Source organism: Chlamydotis macqueenii, chromosome 12, assembly GCF_036417535.1.
Source record: "Chlamydotis macqueenii isolate bChlMac1 chromosome 12, bChlMac1.mat, whole genome shotgun sequence".
Classification (NCBI taxonomy): domain Eukaryota; kingdom Metazoa; phylum Chordata; class Aves; order Otidiformes; family Otididae; genus Chlamydotis; species Chlamydotis macqueenii.
This window is the reverse complement of record NC_141567.1, coordinates 12,849,152-12,868,634: the sequence shown is the minus strand read 5'-3', so window position 1 is coordinate 12,868,634 and position 19,483 is coordinate 12,849,152. Positions and strand designations below refer to the sequence as shown.

The following is a 19,483-nucleotide window of genomic DNA, read 5'->3' as shown; positions in this document are numbered from 1 at the left end:
AATGAGATGTAGATGAGCTTGGGTTACAGTTTTAGAAACTTAACTGCATTGCAGTGGGGCAGCTCATTTACTTTCCTAATTTAGTCAATAGAAATTCAAATTAATGTAATGAATATGTGTACTGGTTTAAACATACAAAAGAATGATTTTTAGCTTCTTACTAATTAATTCTGTCATAGTTTCAGGCTCTTTGGCTTCCCCCCTACTTACTGAATCTGAACAGAATATATTCACCCCAGAGTATGGAGTCAGATAAAGTAATTCACTACAATTCCTTAAAAAACAGTACAGTTGAGGAAATTTGTGCTGGAGTAAGTTTTATAATATCAATAGAAGGTTATAACGTAACTTAGTCTCCTATCTCTACTTTCATTAATGTCCCCTACAGGATTGACCAGAATGATAATAACTAGTTAACTTTCATGACCGTTTTGTTTTAAGAGCCAATAATTCAGTGTTTTAGTGAATATTCACATTTGGAATAGTGTCCTGAGCATGACTAGGATTTGGATGAAAAGGAATTAATGGGATTCAAAAAGATATCAGAAAGCAAGTGGTTAGTTAGCATTTTCAGTTCGCCAGATTTAAGAGAGGTCGTCAGTATTGTGAAAGGCTAAGTGTTGAAAAGTTAATTCAAACACCATATTTTATTTTTGCATGCTCACTCTCCATTATATAAAAAATAATTTAGCATTTCCTGAAAGCTTTTCATTACCTTGACATCTTCAATATTAGGATGTGGTGGTGATTTCATCTGCACAATAGTGTAAAGAATATCATGGATGTGGTTGTTTAAATACAGCACAGGATTAGCTATCACAGTTTTTGTGGATGCTATGCTTGCAGAAAGCAACGGTAGTGTTGTAGGTAACGGAAGTGGAGACTGAAGTTGTTTTACGGTAGTTTCCTGTTTAAAAGAAAAGATCATATTTAAAATTATTGCTTTGAGAAAAATGGTTAAAAAATTGATAATTTTAGATCTTAAATGCTTTTTCAGGGTTATTTATTCTCTTTCACTACTGTCTACTCAGTATGGATGAGATTTTACTGTGACTGATGAAAATTAAGTTCTTATTTACTGTAATAACATGGATCAGACTTGATAGCCAAGTTTGCTGGAAGATTTAGTTTGGTATTGACAGTTTTCGATTTAGTGCAGGAAGAGTATTTTTATGTAGTTCATTAGGAAGTGTTGAGGTTGTCTGTTAAGAAACACTAACTAAAAACACACTTGCAGTAGCATAAGTTGACATACTCCTCACTGGTCTAAGTTTAATAACAAAAGTCAAATTTGCACTAATCTGAGTTTCTTAAGTGGAAACAGTTTTGGTATTTTTTTTTAATTCTTGAAAGTATGTGCTAAGCCTAGTACCACCAAAACAATTCTGTACTGCTCCTACTTGAAATGTGAGAAATCTAGGACTACAGCAAGATAAATGACTTGCCCAGTGTCAGATTATCTGCTGTAGCTCAGGTTAGTCATTAATATTTGCTGGAAAATAATATCTTTTTATATGAAATAAATGTAGAAAATACCATAATATAGTAAAAAGGAGCACTACCCTTTCTGACTTGGTAGTATTTGTTGAGCCTTGCTGCCAAGATCCCATTCCTTATAGCTCCCTTGTATGACTTGAAGAGGTGTAGGGAACGAGATTTAGTCATATTTCAGCAACTGTGAATTTAATTTATTATATAGGTACCCAGAAGTTCATTGGCACACACATATAGTGCTGCAACTATAATATAAACAGCAACATTTACATTCCATAGTTATAGGTAGCCAAATCCTCAGTGTCCTATAACAGATCATTAAGAATCAAGCAATCAGGATGTGAAAAAGCAGCACACTTAAATACCAAGTTTTTTTTCTCCAAGAACATTAAAATTATCTTGATCATAAACTTGCAAAACATAAAAAGCATCTATCTAGGCACAAACTTAAGCATTTGACAAAACTGACAGTCCAGAACTGTTCACACTTGTGAACAGAAATTATTTGAATTTGTTTTACCTGTTGTGACTCTTGCAGCAAGAACTTCAGCTCCATTCTTACCGATGCTAAACCACCACCTTGTGCCCCATGAAGACTACAATAACTTAGAAAAACTCTTAGAAGAGCTTGGTTCTTCTGCAGCCACCACTTTCGTCTTTCAGCATGTTCTCGTTTTGCTTGTAACCTACGTCTTTCTATCTGGTGCCGTTCATACGAACCAATGTCTGGCTTATCCATAATATCATCGTGATCAAGTAGATCCCCATTTACTTTGGTATATGTTTTAAAATAGTCTTTGCCCCCTGTGTCATGGTTGCATATTTCATGCATAGCAGCAATCTCTTTTTCAAGCCAGTTGTACAGCTGAAATCTGAGCTTTCCTCCATCTACTTCATAACCCGTAGCCAAAGTTCTCAGTTCAGTCATAAGGATCTTCAAACAGGCTCTGAACTTCAGTTGTTCAGCAATAACATCAACCTCGGTGTCTCCTGCATCAGAAATCTGTTCATGTGGTGTTTGTTGGATGTTGGTGTCTGAGGTTCTCTCATCATCTTCTCCATTCTTAGAATCAGATTTTGAGTCTTTCATCATTATACCAACATCCTCATCCTCTTCATCTGACCCATTTTTATCTTCACCCCAATCAAGAGTAAGGGGCTCATCATCAAATTTTACTGCTGGTTGACTCCAGTCAAATTGTGCTGAAGATTCAACAGTATTCTCCAAAGCAAAGGAAGTTGAAATTGGCTTTGACCAGTCTGTATCACCATTTCCAGCACCATCCCTCAGGGCTTTGGAATCTGAAACACCAGCCTGTATTGGAGGACTAGATGAATCTTTCTCTGCAGCTACAGTAGACTTTTTTCTTACTTTTGGAATTTTGGAAAGCACTTCAAGAGCTAGTACAGGGCAGCCCACTTTAAAATGAGCATTTGCAGTAGTGAAGAATAATTTTCTTTCAATAAGATTAATTTTATCAACAAAGCTTTTCTCAGTTTTTAGACCTAAGGTGGCCAAAGTCCCTTCTGGTGAGCTGAAGTATCTCCGGATGAGCAAAGGGTGAGTCCGAAGATAATTGTAAAAACTGAATACCACAGGATTGCACGACTTGACGATAACTAAGGAATCAAACAGATACGACATCTATTGAAAACGGCTTTAAAATGGTGGTATTCTGTTTTGCAGTATTTCCCGCATTACGGAGGTTTGTCAAAACACAAAGACAGTTTTGGATCTAGTTGCCAAAACAACATTTAAAAATTATTAATTCCCCACAAAAAGATTAAAAGTATGAGCCGAATGAGTAGAAAGATACTAAATTCTCTTATTTGCCTCACTGTTATATTGCACTCAGCTAAGCCTAAAAAAAGTTGAGATGATCGGCCATCACCCAAGGGAGCGAATATGCCACAGAAACATATGTAGCCTTCTGTCATTAATACCAATCAACATTAATCTCAGAAGAGATAGGATAGGAAATCCTGCTAGAATACTGCTAATTCCTAGAAGCAGGAATGAGAATAAAGATTAGCCAGCATTCAGTAGTAGGAGGGATATTGTAGACCAAACAAAGAAGGCTCTCCCAAGCTTATCTGACAGCAGAACTAAGTTCAATATCGGAAGGCTGGAGACAGCCCCTTGGAAAATATCGGAAAAAGACTTTTTTTTTCAATAATATGAAGAAATTGAGCAGGCCAGTACATAAGCCAGTTAATGATTTCAGCATAATGGCATCTCAGGAGAAGTGACTGCATACATACACAGAAAGTATTTCTTCTCCTCTAATTTGTCTTAGTAAGTTTATCTCATCAGACTAATGTTTTCCCCTTACCTGGGTTTTCATCATCATCTTTAGGTGTTTGTTCCAACAATGTGTCCAGTGCTTTAGTGTAATCTTTCATTATCCAGTAAGCAATGCTTCTCAGAAATGGATCAGAATGCAATTTAGTACAGCTGAACCCAGCTCCATCCTTACTGCAACCCAAAATCTTTTCATAAAGAATGGAGGTGTATGTGACAGAGGTTTCAAACTCTGATTCATATAAACGAGCAATAACCATAGCCAACTGGATGTCTTCCATTTTCTCAAGGCATACCTACGATAAGAAGTGGGGAAAAGGTTGCTTTATGAGGGAAAGGTAGTTCTTTAAAATAACAATGAGGTTAACAGCAATATATGTTTAAAGAACAAATAATTATTTTCTCATTATAGCTGATCTTTAAAGTATATATTCATCTTTGGGTCAAAAATGTGGTAAGTGATACATATATAAGTAACACATTTTGTTCTCTTTCTGGAAAGAGGTGTACTTTCTTCTATTTCAAGAATTATGATATGCATAGCAGTACATCACCATGTCAAAAATTAATATGGCAGAAGTAACGATGAAAATGTTTATTTTTATTCTACCTAGTAGAATAAACAGAACTTCCAACTTTAATGTGAATACATCACAGGTAAGATATTCTTCACAGTGTTTCATCTGCAGAATTACATCTCTGAGGAAAATTCTTTACATTCTCAGGTAAAGACAAACATACTGCTTATAAATACACAGGATAACTAAAGGTTCTCTAATTCCCATTCTTAATCTGAGAGGTACCGCTTAGGTTATGATCCTGCTTACAGCCCTCACCTCCCTTGTGGCAGGCAACATCACAACTCCACTATAAAGGGATCTTAGGGCTGCTTCAGGAGAGAACTCTGACTTTTTTTTAACTTAATGTTGTAACAATAGGTCATGCAGAATAGCTGGAGGCTATAACTTAACTGTGCTGATCAAATAGGAAGTTTTGCCAGAAGGGTCATGAACGGTATTCCCAAGAGTGCTTCTACTGAGGACTGATGTATGTGAACAATTATTCTGGCTTTTAGATCAGCTTGCAAGCTGCTTTTGACAGTAGTGTGGAGGTATATGGTATGCCTCCAGGGCATGAGGGGGCCCATGTAGACATACCATACCATTTGTGCTGCCACCATTTGTGAAAAGATCAGCAGAGAAAAGCTTGAAAGGATGAGGTTACATAGGTCAAATTAGAAACTGAAACTTAATTTCTCAAAAGTGGATACCTCTATAGCATCTTTTAGTGAACCTGCTAGCAAGAAAAATGCAGCTGATTGTTCAAAGCGTTGTTTTCCCAACAAAGCAAAAGCGTTTTTTAAAGCAGCTTTGCGCCATCTGTCTTCACTGAAGTTGTGGCTGAAAAAGGCAGTCATCTTGTCATCATTTTGGGACCTGCAGAAAGAAATGCAATGTATACAAGTATTTATTATATAACTTTGCATACAAACACTTGAACAACATCACTTTAATTTTGAATGAGTTCCACTTTGCATTCCTGGTTCAATTTAATCAAACTTACAGTTAGCAGAACCCACCTAAACAGACCCCACACCACTGCCTTTTTCTTCATAGCAAGATAAAAAAGTGCTGCATCTAAGGCATCATGGTTCCTCTGGAATGAAGCTTTTGCAACCTGTAGTAAACAAAACCTACTATTATTACTGAAAGTATAAAGGCTGCTTTTAGCTAAATAGCATATGTTCTTTGTCAGGGAGGATGGTCTAGGTGACTGTATTATATCTACAAAGCAACAGTAATTTCAGTCAGAATGTTTTATTCCTATGTGACAGCTCTCATTACACTGTAAATGTTCTTATGCGTCTAAAACCAGCACTACTGCAGGCATTAACCCCTTTCAACCACAGTGGGACATTAAAAATGTGCAAATAAAAATACTTTGTTTAAAAATGTTACAGTAACTCATTAGCTGAAATTCCTCTTAGAATCCATTATTTACATATACTTAATACAAGTATTTCTTTAATGAACACTGTTTTTTGTGTAAGACTCGGAGATGTAATTGCATTTGATTTGGAGTACTAGGATAACGAAGTTTTCCTCCTGGATTCTTTTAATATCCTGTAACTTTTTAAAATGTATTTTCACAACAGATTTCTTGAAACTTTAGTAAACCATAAGTACTTCTGTTCCACAGATATTGCAGAGATTTCATTATTTGTTGTAATTTAAAGCAAAAGCTAGCAATTATCCAAATCAATCAAACTTTGCAAGTGAAAAGGAAGCTGAAATTCTTATTAAAGATTTAAATCTCATTAGTACCTATGGGAAACAGTGTTACGATATTATCTCAAAAATATATTGCATTTTATCCATTATTAGATCTCTCATAAGAAAACTCTGCATGCAAATGAGATGTGGTGTTATTTTGGTTTTACATAATATAGGTGCATATTTCTATAAAACAGTAATTTTGCAACTCTTCAGAAAAGTAAAACCTGCATTTATCTGCAGTTCAGATCTTCTATGTTCTATAGTAGTCCATGATAAAAAAATACAAAATTTGCAAAAAGACCCTTTATATAGTTTTTGAGTAATATTTGTAGATATATTTATTTCTTAAATAAAACCCACTACTGAACTCAAAGCATAATTCCCTGTTTAATCTACAGATATATACTGTTTCACATGTGAAAACAAGATGATTCTTAAAATAGAGTAGATAATATGATCTTTAACATACTGTAAAATATGTGGAAGGGAGAAATTAGGTGCTTCAGAAATCGCTTTTCCTTAGATTAATTGTATTATATCTTACTATTGAATAATGAAATTTGTGAGATGGGACTGCCAACATCAGTTAGCACAAAAAACCCCCTAGTTATGCATTCTCCTGGCTGGCCTGGAGTACAAAGGAATCTGCTATATACAAGTCACTGAGCGTAGCTGTTAATGCATACCTAACAGCATGTAACTATCATTTGTAAGGAATAAATGTACCTTCTCAATGCACCTTCGGAGTGTGTTGATATTCCTGACCCACCAACCAATACCCATAGCTCTTAATTCAGACCACTGTGGGTCTCCCTTCTGGATAGCAGGAATCATATTGATCAGCTCTTCCTCAGCCTCAGAATGAAAAGCCCATGCAAAATGGCAAGTAGATAGGCCTAAACAATAACATAATAACATTCAGAAGATTAAGACGTTTTAATAAGCAAATGGAATATGTCAGAAATGCAAAGTGGGATCTCCAGCCCAAGAGTTCGGTAGATCTGAGAATGGACTGATTCCCTGAACAGGAAGTAGAGCTGCTAAAGGAACAGATTAAATATCTTATTCCTTACTAGGGATGTCCTCTCCTCAGTGCTTCTTCCATTCTTTTCCAGTAGCTCATTCATATATGTACTAGAATTATATGAAAGACTGAAGGAAAAATATTCTCTTATCTCTGAGGCAGACCCATTCTGGGCCAGAAACCTTTCTGTCTGCTGTTTAGATGGTAACGGCTTTTCTTTCCTGTATTTTGCAACAGCATTTACTCAGATCAAGGGAAAAACCTGCTGTGATGAAAATAATAAAATAATCTTTATGGTAAGATAAAAGACATGCTCTTATAAAGCAATATCTTCATTCCACCAGCAGGCACAATGAAACATATATACAATCTGTATGCTGTCTGGCTGGGGAACTTATTCATGCCTCAAACAGAATGGGGCAGAATCTGTCTTCTGTTATAGAGCTATACTTTTCTGATATTTGCAGTGCGTGTAGGGATAAGAGCCTTAATGGAATAGATATAATCTAGAATGAATATGCAGATAATAGAAATATCATAATATTATAAATCAAACATAATCAGATCCTGTCAGCTCAAGTGGATCAAATGAAAGCAATACTTTGCTCTAAGAATTACCTTGGTGAAGCAGCTGAACTCGATACAGAGGTGGGAGTGATGTCAGAAGGCAGGTGTGCAGGCGCATAGCCAACAAATACCGCAAGCCACATTCATCTAAGGTATCTCTTCCTGTGAAATATAAAACACTGACTTTTGAACATGCAGGTGACTACAAGCAGCATATATACAACTTATCATTTGCAGTGTGTGAGGAATATATGTTTCTAAACTTGCTGAAAACCTGGACAAGTTATTTATTATGTACGAAATATAAGCAGAGATTGATATTTAAGTGTTTTTCTCTCTTACTGTATCTAATCTGAATAACTGATGCTAGCTTTTGACTTTGTTATCCCAAAATACCCAAGGACTAAGTTTACTTTTGCTAAGAAGATTAAGAATGTTAATTTAATAATATGTCAGTTACTAACCTGAGTAATTCTTATCTCTGTTTTCATCTAGTTCAGTGCTTGTCGTGGCCACAGTGTCTGCCAAAGCTACAAGGAACATCTGCTCCAGTCGAGTGAGGCCTGGCAGGCTTGAGTGCATCAGGTGGCTTGAAAGGACACTAGCATGTTCTCGGCCAAAGTAAGTTGGACCATACTGTGACAGATTAATAACTTTAGATTTACTCTCCCTCTTTTCAGGCTCAAAATCAATAAAGTCATCAGTTGTAACAGGCTGAATCTGGAATAGATCTGAGTACTGATCCTCTGTTTTTTTCTTAGCATGATCTTCAGAGCCCTGAGGTATTTTTGAAGTTTCTTCAGAAACATAAGTGGCATCTTGTGTATCCGCAGCAAGCAGTGCATACAGTGGCAGTGGGGGAATTGAGTCTATCTCTGTGTAGTCTCGAGTACCGTCTTTTCCAGCTGTGATGGTATCCTTTGCAGTACTACCACTTACACTAATGGTGCGAGAAAGATGGCGTTTAGGACCAGTTCCTTCTCCAGTTTCTGCGTCTTTAACTATTGCAACTTCTCCTGCAATACATTTAACTAAATGTGATAGAATGGCTTTGGCTCGGCGAACTTTACCCAGATCCATAAGTTCCAATAACTGGGTTGGATGATACTGGGGCAGAGTAGGTGAAAGAACATGAGCAGCTTCAAAAAGGCCACCATCTTGAATTACAGTTGGAGTGCCAAAAACATCATCCACAACACCTGCCCCATCAATTACACTGGTCTTCTTCACTATCAAGCTTGTTTTGAGTGGATCTTGTGTTGTTGAGTCTTCAGTAGTAAAAACATCACTTTCTCCATCACCAAACTTGACAGCGTGTTTCCACTGGGCATACACATGCATTTCACAGTCCATTCCCACTACCAGTATACCATCTCTCACCCAGGATAGAGAAACAGGCAGTGAAGGAGTGCCATCTACAGATGATACCAAATCAATTGATCTAAGCAACACCCACTTCGACTTTATACCTTGTTTTATGCTACCACCTAGTGGTAAAGTAATGACAGCTACTCCCTCCTTGCTGCTAGTTTGATCCGTTACAATTCCTGAAAGTCTTCCGTACATGAAGATGTTGGCACCAACTCCAACTGTCAGTATATGTGAACCATCTTCTTTTGATACCCAGTCCAAATGCACCAAATGCTTGATACTAGGCACTAGGTATTTGTCTTTATTCAGAAAAGCATCTGATTTACTGTAAACAAATAAGTTACTATCTACACTGACCCGTGAATCAAGTACACTTCCAACCTTAACTAAATCATCCAGGTGAATTGTCTGTTCCAAAACCCATTCTGATCCTCCTGTAGACTCACATTCAAGTATACAAACATGCATGGAAAATTCTTTGGAAACAAAACCATTATGCTGGATGGGTTGTTTGTATGCTACTGCAAGACGTCCCGTATAAGAACAGCTAACAGCAACTGGCCTTCCTACTATGCTCACTGTACTGCTGTTGTCTTCTCCTTCATCATTCATTAAAGGCCATTTTCTCCAATGATATGTTTTCCTTTCTTCATTGTTGCTGTTTAGGTCTGTCTCTACAGTACATCTCCAGAACCGCACTCTGTTGTCTGAACATGATGTCACTATCAAATAAGGTGCAAGGCAGACTGGGTATATTGATGAAGAACTCAGGTGACCTGAAGTTAGAACAAACATATTTACTTTCAGTAATATAAAGTAGAATGCCTATACGAATAAGGCAGAGACAAGACTGTCTAAATGCTGATAGAGAACTTTACAGCCTGGTATTATTTTTCCAATTTGGAGTTGGGTAAGGGCAAATGTATGAAGACTGCTAACAGTCTTGCAGCTTGAACATTACTAATCATCTGCATTTCTGATCACTATTCAAAGAAGATAAGCTGGAACTGAACTAATTCGGAGAAAGGTTGTTAGAATAATGAGAGGAAAAGAAAGCCTTAATCAGATGAGATTAAGGAAGTTAAGATTAGGTTCATATAGCCTACCAAAATGAACCCTAAGAGGGGGAAAACAAAAAAAAAACAAACCAGGAGAGACACAGAAAGAGAGACAAACGGAAGAAAGTGTAAGTGCATCAGGTGAAAAAAAACACTATATACCCAACACATTAATGCTTGCAAATGAATGAGCAATTATAAATTGTTCATTAATAAATTAAGACTAGAAGTTAGGTTTCCAACTATTAGAGCAGTAAGTTTCAGAAACAGTTTTCCTGTGGGCACTTGATACATTTATAAAAGGGTAACATGACATGGAGACAATTATTGGAGCCTTTTCAGTCCTATGTTCCCTGTATCAGTAAATCAGAATGTGACAGGCTGAGGAAATACCATTGTATGAACTAGCAGGTAAATGAGTAGACCAAGTGGACAGAAAAAATGCTAAATTTACCTGCTGAAGGAGTTGCTCTTACTACTTCTACACCAACAGGAAGATCCAGAGGTTGGCTATACACAAGTTTGGAGCTCAGAATGAGTTTACTAGCAGTTTGAAGATTAGCAATTGATGAAGATCGTGGAATGGGACTTATGCCAGGTGATATATCTGGAGAAGAATCCACAGTCTTTTGCTCAGGTACAGTAAGCTTATTCTCTGATGATGTAGCTTCAGTTGGTTTTGCTATATAAAAAAAATTGCCAACAGTGTTAAAAAAAATGTTTATAAGTAAGGACAAGGCATGGATATCCTATAATCAGACTTATTTTTTATCAGTGCTTAAGTTACACAGAAAATAATTATATGATGTGTGCAGGCTGTGTTTGTTTCATTGCATGCTGTGAATATTTGTTTTAAGATATCCATAACATTCTGAAATACTGATAGTTTAAAATAAAGAATCCAGTGCTTAAGTACATTCCTCACCCTATCAACAAGTTTTTATATTGCTATTGGTATAGAATGCAACCAATGTTTGTAAGGAATCTTACTGCTTCTATTGCATTAACAAATTATTCTGAAGGTTCCTGACTTTGAGTCTTCTGCTTGGCAAAGATGACATAATTGTTTTAAAATAAACGACTAAACTTTAGGTTTTATTTTAAAATACTATGAAAGAAATGTCTGACTCCAAGACAATTACTGTCAGTCACTCACCTAAGCAGGCTTGCACAGATTTGAGATGAAGATGCCACATCTGAAGAACAGAGCAGCCAGTACTATCTTTTTCAATTACTACTAGGTAGAACTTTTCTGAGAAAGGTGGTGGACGATACCCTGTAATTTAAACATATTATCACTATCACGAAGTTTACGTTCAACATAAGTAATTTTCAGTAACAGAAGACTCTCTAAAAAATATTGATACTAAAAAACCTGTTTTTCTCTTGGAAAGAATTTGCTTGATTATAAAACAAAATACTCAAACAGTACCATTACCAACATTTTTTAATTGACGTTTTGTTTGCTCATGGCTACAGAAGAATTACAAAAATAAAGACACTGAATTACAGACAACCTGAGTATTAACGGCAAATCTAATTTATTAGATATATTTGCCTTCCCAACAGTTTGAACTATTTTGCTAGATTGTAAACACTCTCTTCCACCTGCTTGCTTTCTTCCTTTTCCTTTTCATGTTTTAAGTCTACTACCAAGTTCCCTGGTTACTTTCTATTGTATTAACTTGAAAGTCACATATATTCACCTTACCACCTGGAACTACATATTGATGCAAAAACTATTCTTCTGTTCTATTTTGTACACATTTTTATATATAACATACAGTATTTTTAAAAATGGACTATGTCATATAATCACCATGTAAACAATTCATATGAGCAACATGAAACGGACATTTTACTGAATTCTAGAATGTCATTAAACAGGAAACTAGTATATGCCAGCTAGATTTCAGTATTCTTTAAGAATATTTTTGGTATCCATTCATATTAGTTATTTTTATTTTATACCTTGTGATGGCTGGAAAAATATCTCCGTTTCCTTCCCTTCCACATCTTCCTTATGCAGTTTGTATCCCAAAATGAAGTCTTCTTGAAAGACATGAAGCAATTGTGTGTTTGAGCCACACTGAAACATTAAGCAACAGTTATACTTCCAGAATAGTATATCAACATTTTGTACTAATGCAATTATTTCTTTTGTGTAATCTAGCTATTGATGAGGATCACTTTCTTTTACAATGTTAAAAATTATTTTAATGCATCAGAAAAACTAAACATTTTCCTCTTATATTAAGAACAGCATATTTTAGAACCTATTGTCTGTATATTCAAATAATTTCACTGAGATCTACCATGCCAGACAAGTTCCATAATAACATTTTTTTTGCAGTTATTGACGGATGAATTAGTATCTGATTGGCTTTTATTTCTTTAGGTGTTGAATAAATGACAGAGGCAAAAACTCTTAAGACTTTTATCCCTCTTCAGTGCAAAGACATGTCTGCAGTGAATTGCTTGGGAAATCTAAAAAAGAGAATGAATTGCAGATTTTCCTTCTCTCTGATATCTCAACAGCTGTCCTTGACAGCAATAGATTTATTTGCAGTACCTCCACCTCTCTACAAAGGAGGCTGCTGGCAGTAAAATCCTTTCCTGCAGGCAAGGAAAAATATGTCCCCCAAAGACAGTGGGGGCAAAGTTTTCATGTTGCAAAACACCCTCTTTATCCAGAGAAACATGGAAAGAGAGTAACCCCTGTACTCAACTATAAAAATTCTAGAAAAATATTTGTAAATCTGAACTTGAAGATCCTATGCGATTAACACTTAAGAGACTTGGAAATTTATTGACAAATAGAGAAATACTTCCTTTTTAATATATATATATATATATATATACACACACACATACATATATATATATGTCAAAACCATCCAGATGTCTAATTAAGAAATGGTAAACCACGTGTTTTCACAGGCTGCTTCCTAACAAAAAACAGCACTGGAACATGTATGATCAAGATAAGGGTGAGTAAGAACAAGGTGTAATAATACTACTTCCTCATTATTCGACATGTATAGTTTTTTAGTTAATAGACAAAAATTTGTCTTACAAGACAAAAAAATTGAAGTCATACATGGCTACTATTCCTATGTTTCAGAATAATTAGGTCTAGTTTTTAGCTTTGGGGTTTTTTTTTCATGTTCTTTTTTTTTTTTTTTTTCTTAGATTTTGGGGGGATTGTAATTTTTTTCCTCTTTAAATTATGATAGTTTGTAAACCATTCTTTAGTTAACTTTTGTTTTTGTCAAGATTTATGCTTAGAAAATATTGTTACACTCTAACAACGGGCTTGGAGCTCCTAGCAGCTAAGAGAAAGTTGTCTGACTAAAATGTTCAAGGTATCTCAACATTCACAAATATTCAAGGCAGTCATTATCACCAGAGAGAAATGTCATCTCTTTTACCTCTTTTCAACAGATTAGGTTAATTAACAGACAAAGCTATTAAACACTTTTTTGTGATACCCTTAAAAGAGTTAACCATTTATTTACTTTGTTAGTTATTGCATCAAGTTCAATAATGCATCCTGGTCGAGCAGTAGATTGTTGGCTCACAATGTTAAACACTTCCCCAATAAGTTTCTGAAACAGCAAAATGAGAAGAGTTAGTATATTTTCCCTTCAGACAAAAGGAAATTGCAGTCATTTACAGTAAACTGATGCTTTAATTTCCCTGTTGGCCTAACCTGTAACAGACTTCTTCCTGCTGTCAGTTTGACACTTAAGAAAAATGCATTTATTGGGACATTTGCACTGTTATGAGTCTGCAGCTGTTCATGGGGATAGCACACCAGTTTTTATAGAAACTCAAGGTTGTTTAAGTAAAGATTTATCCTTTCATAACAGAACTTAGTGTCTGTGCTATGAGAAACTCAAATATACTGCTTCACTTTTGTTTAAAGGTTCAGGCTTTGTCACTACACGTAAAAAAAAAATATCGGTACAGCTTTTATATAAACTGAATGCTCTATTGATTTTTGGTGGAATGTTCACAATCATTGCTCCTAGCACAGGTTTCTCAGACTGATCTAAATACTGACAGGCTGTATCTTGCAGAATAGCTTATAAAATAACAGAAGAAAGGAAAAAAAGAAAGATGTGCTTCTTTATACAATAACAGTACAAGGTCAGGCTTTTGTTTGCTTAAAATCACAGAAAAGAAAGATAAAAGAGGATTTAAAAATTGCTTATTACAGGAAAAAAAAAATATTACCCTTAGCCATAACTTGCCAATTCCCTCCTATCCCACCATCTCTGCCCTTCCTCATGTATAGATGTAACTTAGGTGTATACACGTAAGTCTTGCTTTCCTGTCTTCACCTTCCCACCTGCTCTTGACTCCCCTCTTTTGAGAAGACACAGAAAGAAATCCTGTCTTTCCTTTCCCCACTTGCTACAGGTTAAGAAAACTTTTCAGGGAAATTTTGTTTCAGTCCAGCCATTTTTAGCAGTAAAGCTGCACTTTTGTCTGCTAATGTTTACAGACAGCTGCAAGAGATGTAATTATGCAAGGTATAATGCATAAGATCCTATACATGGGATGGCACAAAAATTATTTAGAGCTAAGTGAAGACAAACCACTGGAGGGTAGAAAAAATAAGTTACCTTAATTAGTTTTATTTTAGTACTTTCAAACCATTGCTACATAAAACTTACAGATGATTCAGGGTCAGATAATTCATCTAGAAGTTTTCGTGCATCTACAACGGCTTGATAGAGTCTCAGGTTTTTGCCATCAGATGCAACAAAGCAAGCACTAGCAGAGTTGCAGTATGTACCTAATAGAAAACACAAAAATTTCATAGTTAAAGAAAAAAATGGCAGTCAAATGGCATCAGGTAGTCTATTACAATCCACTTCACAATATCTGAATATGTTTCTAACATAATTTTCATAAAGTACTGAAGCAAAAAACCTAAGCAAATGTGTGTATTAAAACACCATTATTTGACCTTTTAAATAACTCCCTTTCTGCTCATTTATGTAACTGAAACTCCTCAAAAAAGCTGAATATTCTAAGCAGAATTCATATATGTTTACAAACATTCTCAACACATGCAAAAACCAGTGTAGTACACCTAAAGGAACCACTGACATTCCTTAAAATGGTTACATGCTCTTTACTGTCACCTCTGAGGTGCTTGAAAGGGCTAACTCTAGCTTCCCTAGGTTCTCAGAGACGATTTAGAGTACAAGTGCAAGGTAAACTGTTCACAAAAGCTATATTAGCGATAGCTTTTTTCCATGTTTACTGTCTCTATGCTTTTTGGATAAAATTAACTTCTATAAATATTCCTCCTACCCTCTAGTTAAAAGTGCAGATATAACAGTGGAGGGAGAATTATATCTACAGTAGTGATAACATATGAAAAACTGTGACAGAGTGTCTTTTTTGCTTCTCTACAGTATATAGAACAGGCTTGACACATGGTTTTTTTCTATTATGATACACGTTTTACATTATAAGAGGGAAGCAGATAGATATTTGTGTTTAGAAGACTTCGTGGGATTCAGACAGCACAGAATGTTACTGTGTGAGCAGAGAGAATGAATTTATTTTAAATCAAAGATGTTATGCATTTATTAAGCATGTTTAGGATTTTTGAGGCTGCACAACATCTTTGACACTCATTTAATCATTGCAAAAGTCAGACTGGCCTTACCACAATAAAATAACCTGGCATTATTAGTATAAAATTTAATGGTACATCCACAGCACAAATTACATTTTTAGTACTGTATACAAAGACAACAATTAGTACAATAGCATCTTTATGCTAATTCAAAAAGAAGTGTCTGAGTGGTTGAATAGATTAACATATGTGGAGGCAATTTTCCTAACTAGAATAAAAAGCCCTAAAATTAAATAAAAAATGAAGAATTGTCCTAGGGCATTACACATGAGATGTTGTACTGCCTGACCTCTGAAAAAGTATTGTTTGCAGTTCTGTAAAGTTAATGTAGTCTTTCTCATTAAAAATATTCTGTGTTCTAACCGGGCTGATGGCCTGAAGAATTTCGGTATAGTTTCAGGATCTAGAATTCTTATGATGTTAAATAAGATTTTGATACTGTAAATTTTGGCTGAAAATCTTTCCCAATAATTCAGATGTTCAAGTGATACAAATACTAGTTCTGTTCAACCCCTGCTTCCTGCAGCTGTATGTGGCCAACAACTCGGATGTGTAAGTGATCAGAACATCTAGATTATTAAAACCATGCCAATGCAAGGAACAGTCAGTAAAGCTGCCTAAAGCACTGAGGAAAGGGACCGTCTTGTTCTTTGTGAGAGTGATAATTGCTTACACAAAGAAGTTACTGAATGTCACCTGATCCACAGCCACTATGCACAGTCAGACCAGATTAAATGTTTTGAAGTAGCTTAGCCTCAAATGAAATAAAAATGCTTAATTTGCATAATATAAGGGGGTTGCTGAAAAAGTTAATATACTCCAAATACAACAGTAATTTATTTTAAGAAATTAATTCTATGACTCAAAGTATTAACTCTATATGGAAACATGCTAAGTGTACTCACCGAGGCAATAGCTGGGAATAAGCGTTGGAAGCCAGGCTACATTAGAGAAAGCGGAGGTATGGAGAGAGTTAATTCGAGCCAATTCAGATACTCCTCCAGTGTATGACAAAGGTCCTATAGGGTCTACACGCCACAGAATCAGCTCACTATAGATTGCGTTTGGGTCATAGAATGTACGGGTTGCTGCATTCTTAAGCTGCTGCCTAGAAGAACCCTTCACATGTTTAATAGGATCCATTATTCTGTTTATCTTGTCAGAGTCCCAGGAACTGTCTGATTCAGGAGTTAATAGAGCATTATGATGAGAAGATGTTAGCAGTAATGGTAAAACAGAATGGCAAGCTAGATCATTGAGATGAAAACGGTGACCGCAGTACCTAAATTTATGTGATACAGTTAGCACAGTAGTGAAAGCTGATTTATCAGCAAAAGTAACTGCCCACTGATTGAGAGAGCCATCTATATGTTTGGAAATCATCATTACTATGGGAGAAATTATATTCACATTTGCACTGTCCTGGGCAAAGCTTGGTCCTTTATTTGCTAGAGTCTTATCTGGAAAGTCCATTCTCTTCTGATGTACAGCATTACTGTTATCTTTTACAAAGACAGGGCAAGCATACATCATAATATTTTTGCTAAGGGAACTAGCATCTCCTGACGGAAATGCAACAGGAATCCTAGAAGAAAATGAAACCTAAAAAGAAAAAAAAAAAAAGAAAAAAAATTAGAATATAACAATCCAGCTTAAGTCTGAACAAATGTTAGCTGCTTCACAAGAAGTACTTAATACTTAAAATAAAATTCATACTGATGTTCAGATATAAAAGAAAGGACACAATGATTATTGACTAAGATCATAAATAATAAAACAATTTCAAATATACAATACCTGAACTTGTCGAAAGATGCCTGGAGTGTATTCATCTAAATATTTCACATGCCACACCAAAAAGGTACCATCAATTGGATGGATAGTAAAAAGCATATCTGGATTTCTGTTCCATTCAGTTAGGAGCAACTCAATTTTCCGATCTAACAAAACTGTTGGAGGAGGCATGCATGGGCCTGCTAGTAGAGATGTTTTGGGGCTTCCTTGTCTTTCTCCATCTTCATGTTCCGAAGAGCCTGTACCAGTCCCTGTCTCCGATTCTCTATCTATAGACAAGTCTGCAACAGAAAATAAATGTGCCATTTTATCCATTGCAAAGATTTCCCTATCAGTTTCTACTCAAAACACCACAGTATTTTTTATGCTGATAACAGTACTACCTGAAAAGAACATCAATGCACATTGACCATTCTGTCTGTACAAAAATATGAGGCTCTGGCCTTTGCTCCTAACTATGCAAAACAAGTAATAATAAATATAACTAAAAATCCAGATACTTGAGTATTGCCCTGCCTAAAATTATTCTGGTGACCTATATAAAACCACACATTCTATATGAATGCTGCTTCCAAATTATCATGGTTTCTTATTTAGAAGGTAATGGTGAAATATATGGTATGTGATAATTGATGAAGTAGTATGTATTGCATGTTCAGTAAGAATTATCACACACTTAACTATTGCATTGGTAATCTAGATTGTAGAAACCTAAGCATTGTGAATGATGCAATGTATTGTAGGTTTACTGTCACTAATCAGTCTTCTTGGTTTCTGTAGACAGATTTTTATTTTTACACATTCTTACTGGTTAAGTGACCCTCTCACAGCAGTGTAAAGTATTTCTGGTAGAATATATTTTCCATCATTAATTTCAAAATATGTTTCTCTGTTCCTTTGTGAACAGCTATGGTTGGGATCATAGAGTGATCTAAGGTTTAAGATGCAAATCTTACCAGTACTGGAAACAGTGCAGTTGCATTAAAATGAAGCTATGTCAAGCCCTTCTTAAAGCTTGCCATAAATTCGTATGTCATTACTGACAATCAGATTGTAAGGTAAATAGACAGCAGGTATTAGTCATAATTTCATAGCTTAGTGGAATATATCCAAAATAAAAATGAAAGACAAAAGCTACCTTTCTTTTTCACTGTGTGTATCACTATTGCATTCCAACAGAGAGTACATAATTGAATTCTTCATGCCTATAATTACAGCAGCCAAAATTTCAGGTGCAAATGTCTATTTAATTTAGATCAGTGATAAAATGTTAGCACTTATAATTCTTGTGCAAAATAATTGCATTAATTATTGCATTAATGTGCTTAAAAATAATTATTGTGCTACATATCTCAATATTACTAACCATGATCTAATTTCATATGTAAACCTCTCTCTTTTTCTTCCATTTCTTCTTCCTCTTCAACCTCAACAGCAAAATCTTGTTCTAGTTCTATTTCAGAAAGTTTTCTTAGATGCTGCATAAATACTTCAATAGAGGATGTAAAATTAAATTCTTTATTATTCAACCAGTGAACAACGAAGCCTCCGTTTCCTTCATCTATATTAAAAGCTGTTCCAGACAAGACTGATGGAATATCTGTGGGCATTTTGAAAAAAATAAAAAAGCTATATATTAAACTACTCATCTTTTATATAGAGAGAGAGATACAGACATATGCATATATACACAGATTTCTTAATTAAGACATTAAGGAAAGATACAGATTAAGTTTCTACTTGGAACTGTAATTTTAAAAAAAGATATTTTAATATAGAAACATAGAATATCAACACATTTACAGGAAAATTGATTCTTATGTGAACAGTAAATGATACTCAACAGTTCTAATTGCTCAGTTTCATATGTTGCAGTGTTTATGATTTCATGTACAGATTTTAGATAAAGCACATGATTGCTCTTTAATCTTTTCTTTG

At 35.2% G+C, this 19,483-nt stretch overlaps 1 protein-coding gene across 2 annotated transcripts in view; it reads right to left on the bottom strand.

Moving 5' to 3' along the window:
* DMXL2 (Dmx like 2) overlaps window positions 1-19,483 on the bottom strand; it is a 54,996-nt gene that overhangs the window by 17,073 nt on the left and 18,440 nt on the right. For both annotated transcript variants that reach the window (XM_086756912.1, XM_086756914.1), the window contains exons 10-25: window positions 18,912-19,145; window positions 17,549-17,826; window positions 16,657-17,353; window positions 14,775-14,896; window positions 13,611-13,700; window positions 12,064-12,181; window positions 11,249-11,368; window positions 10,547-10,774; window positions 8,128-9,810; window positions 7,715-7,825; window positions 6,799-6,968; window positions 5,376-5,473; window positions 5,067-5,232; window positions 3,828-4,092; window positions 2,015-3,114; window positions 716-907 (exon numbers count right to left, since the gene is read on the bottom strand). In XM_086756912.1, the coding sequence (XP_086613038.1) occupies window positions 716-907; window positions 2,015-3,114; window positions 3,828-4,092; window positions 5,067-5,232; window positions 5,376-5,473; window positions 6,799-6,968; window positions 7,715-7,825; window positions 8,128-9,810; window positions 10,547-10,774; window positions 11,249-11,368; window positions 12,064-12,181; window positions 13,611-13,700; window positions 14,775-14,896; window positions 16,657-17,353; window positions 17,549-17,826; window positions 18,912-19,145 (5,672 nt within the window). The remainder of the gene's footprint in view (window positions 1-715; window positions 908-2,014; window positions 3,115-3,827; window positions 4,093-5,066; window positions 5,233-5,375; window positions 5,474-6,798; window positions 6,969-7,714; window positions 7,826-8,127; window positions 9,811-10,546; window positions 10,775-11,248; window positions 11,369-12,063; window positions 12,182-13,610; window positions 13,701-14,774; window positions 14,897-16,656; window positions 17,354-17,548; window positions 17,827-18,911; window positions 19,146-19,483) is intronic.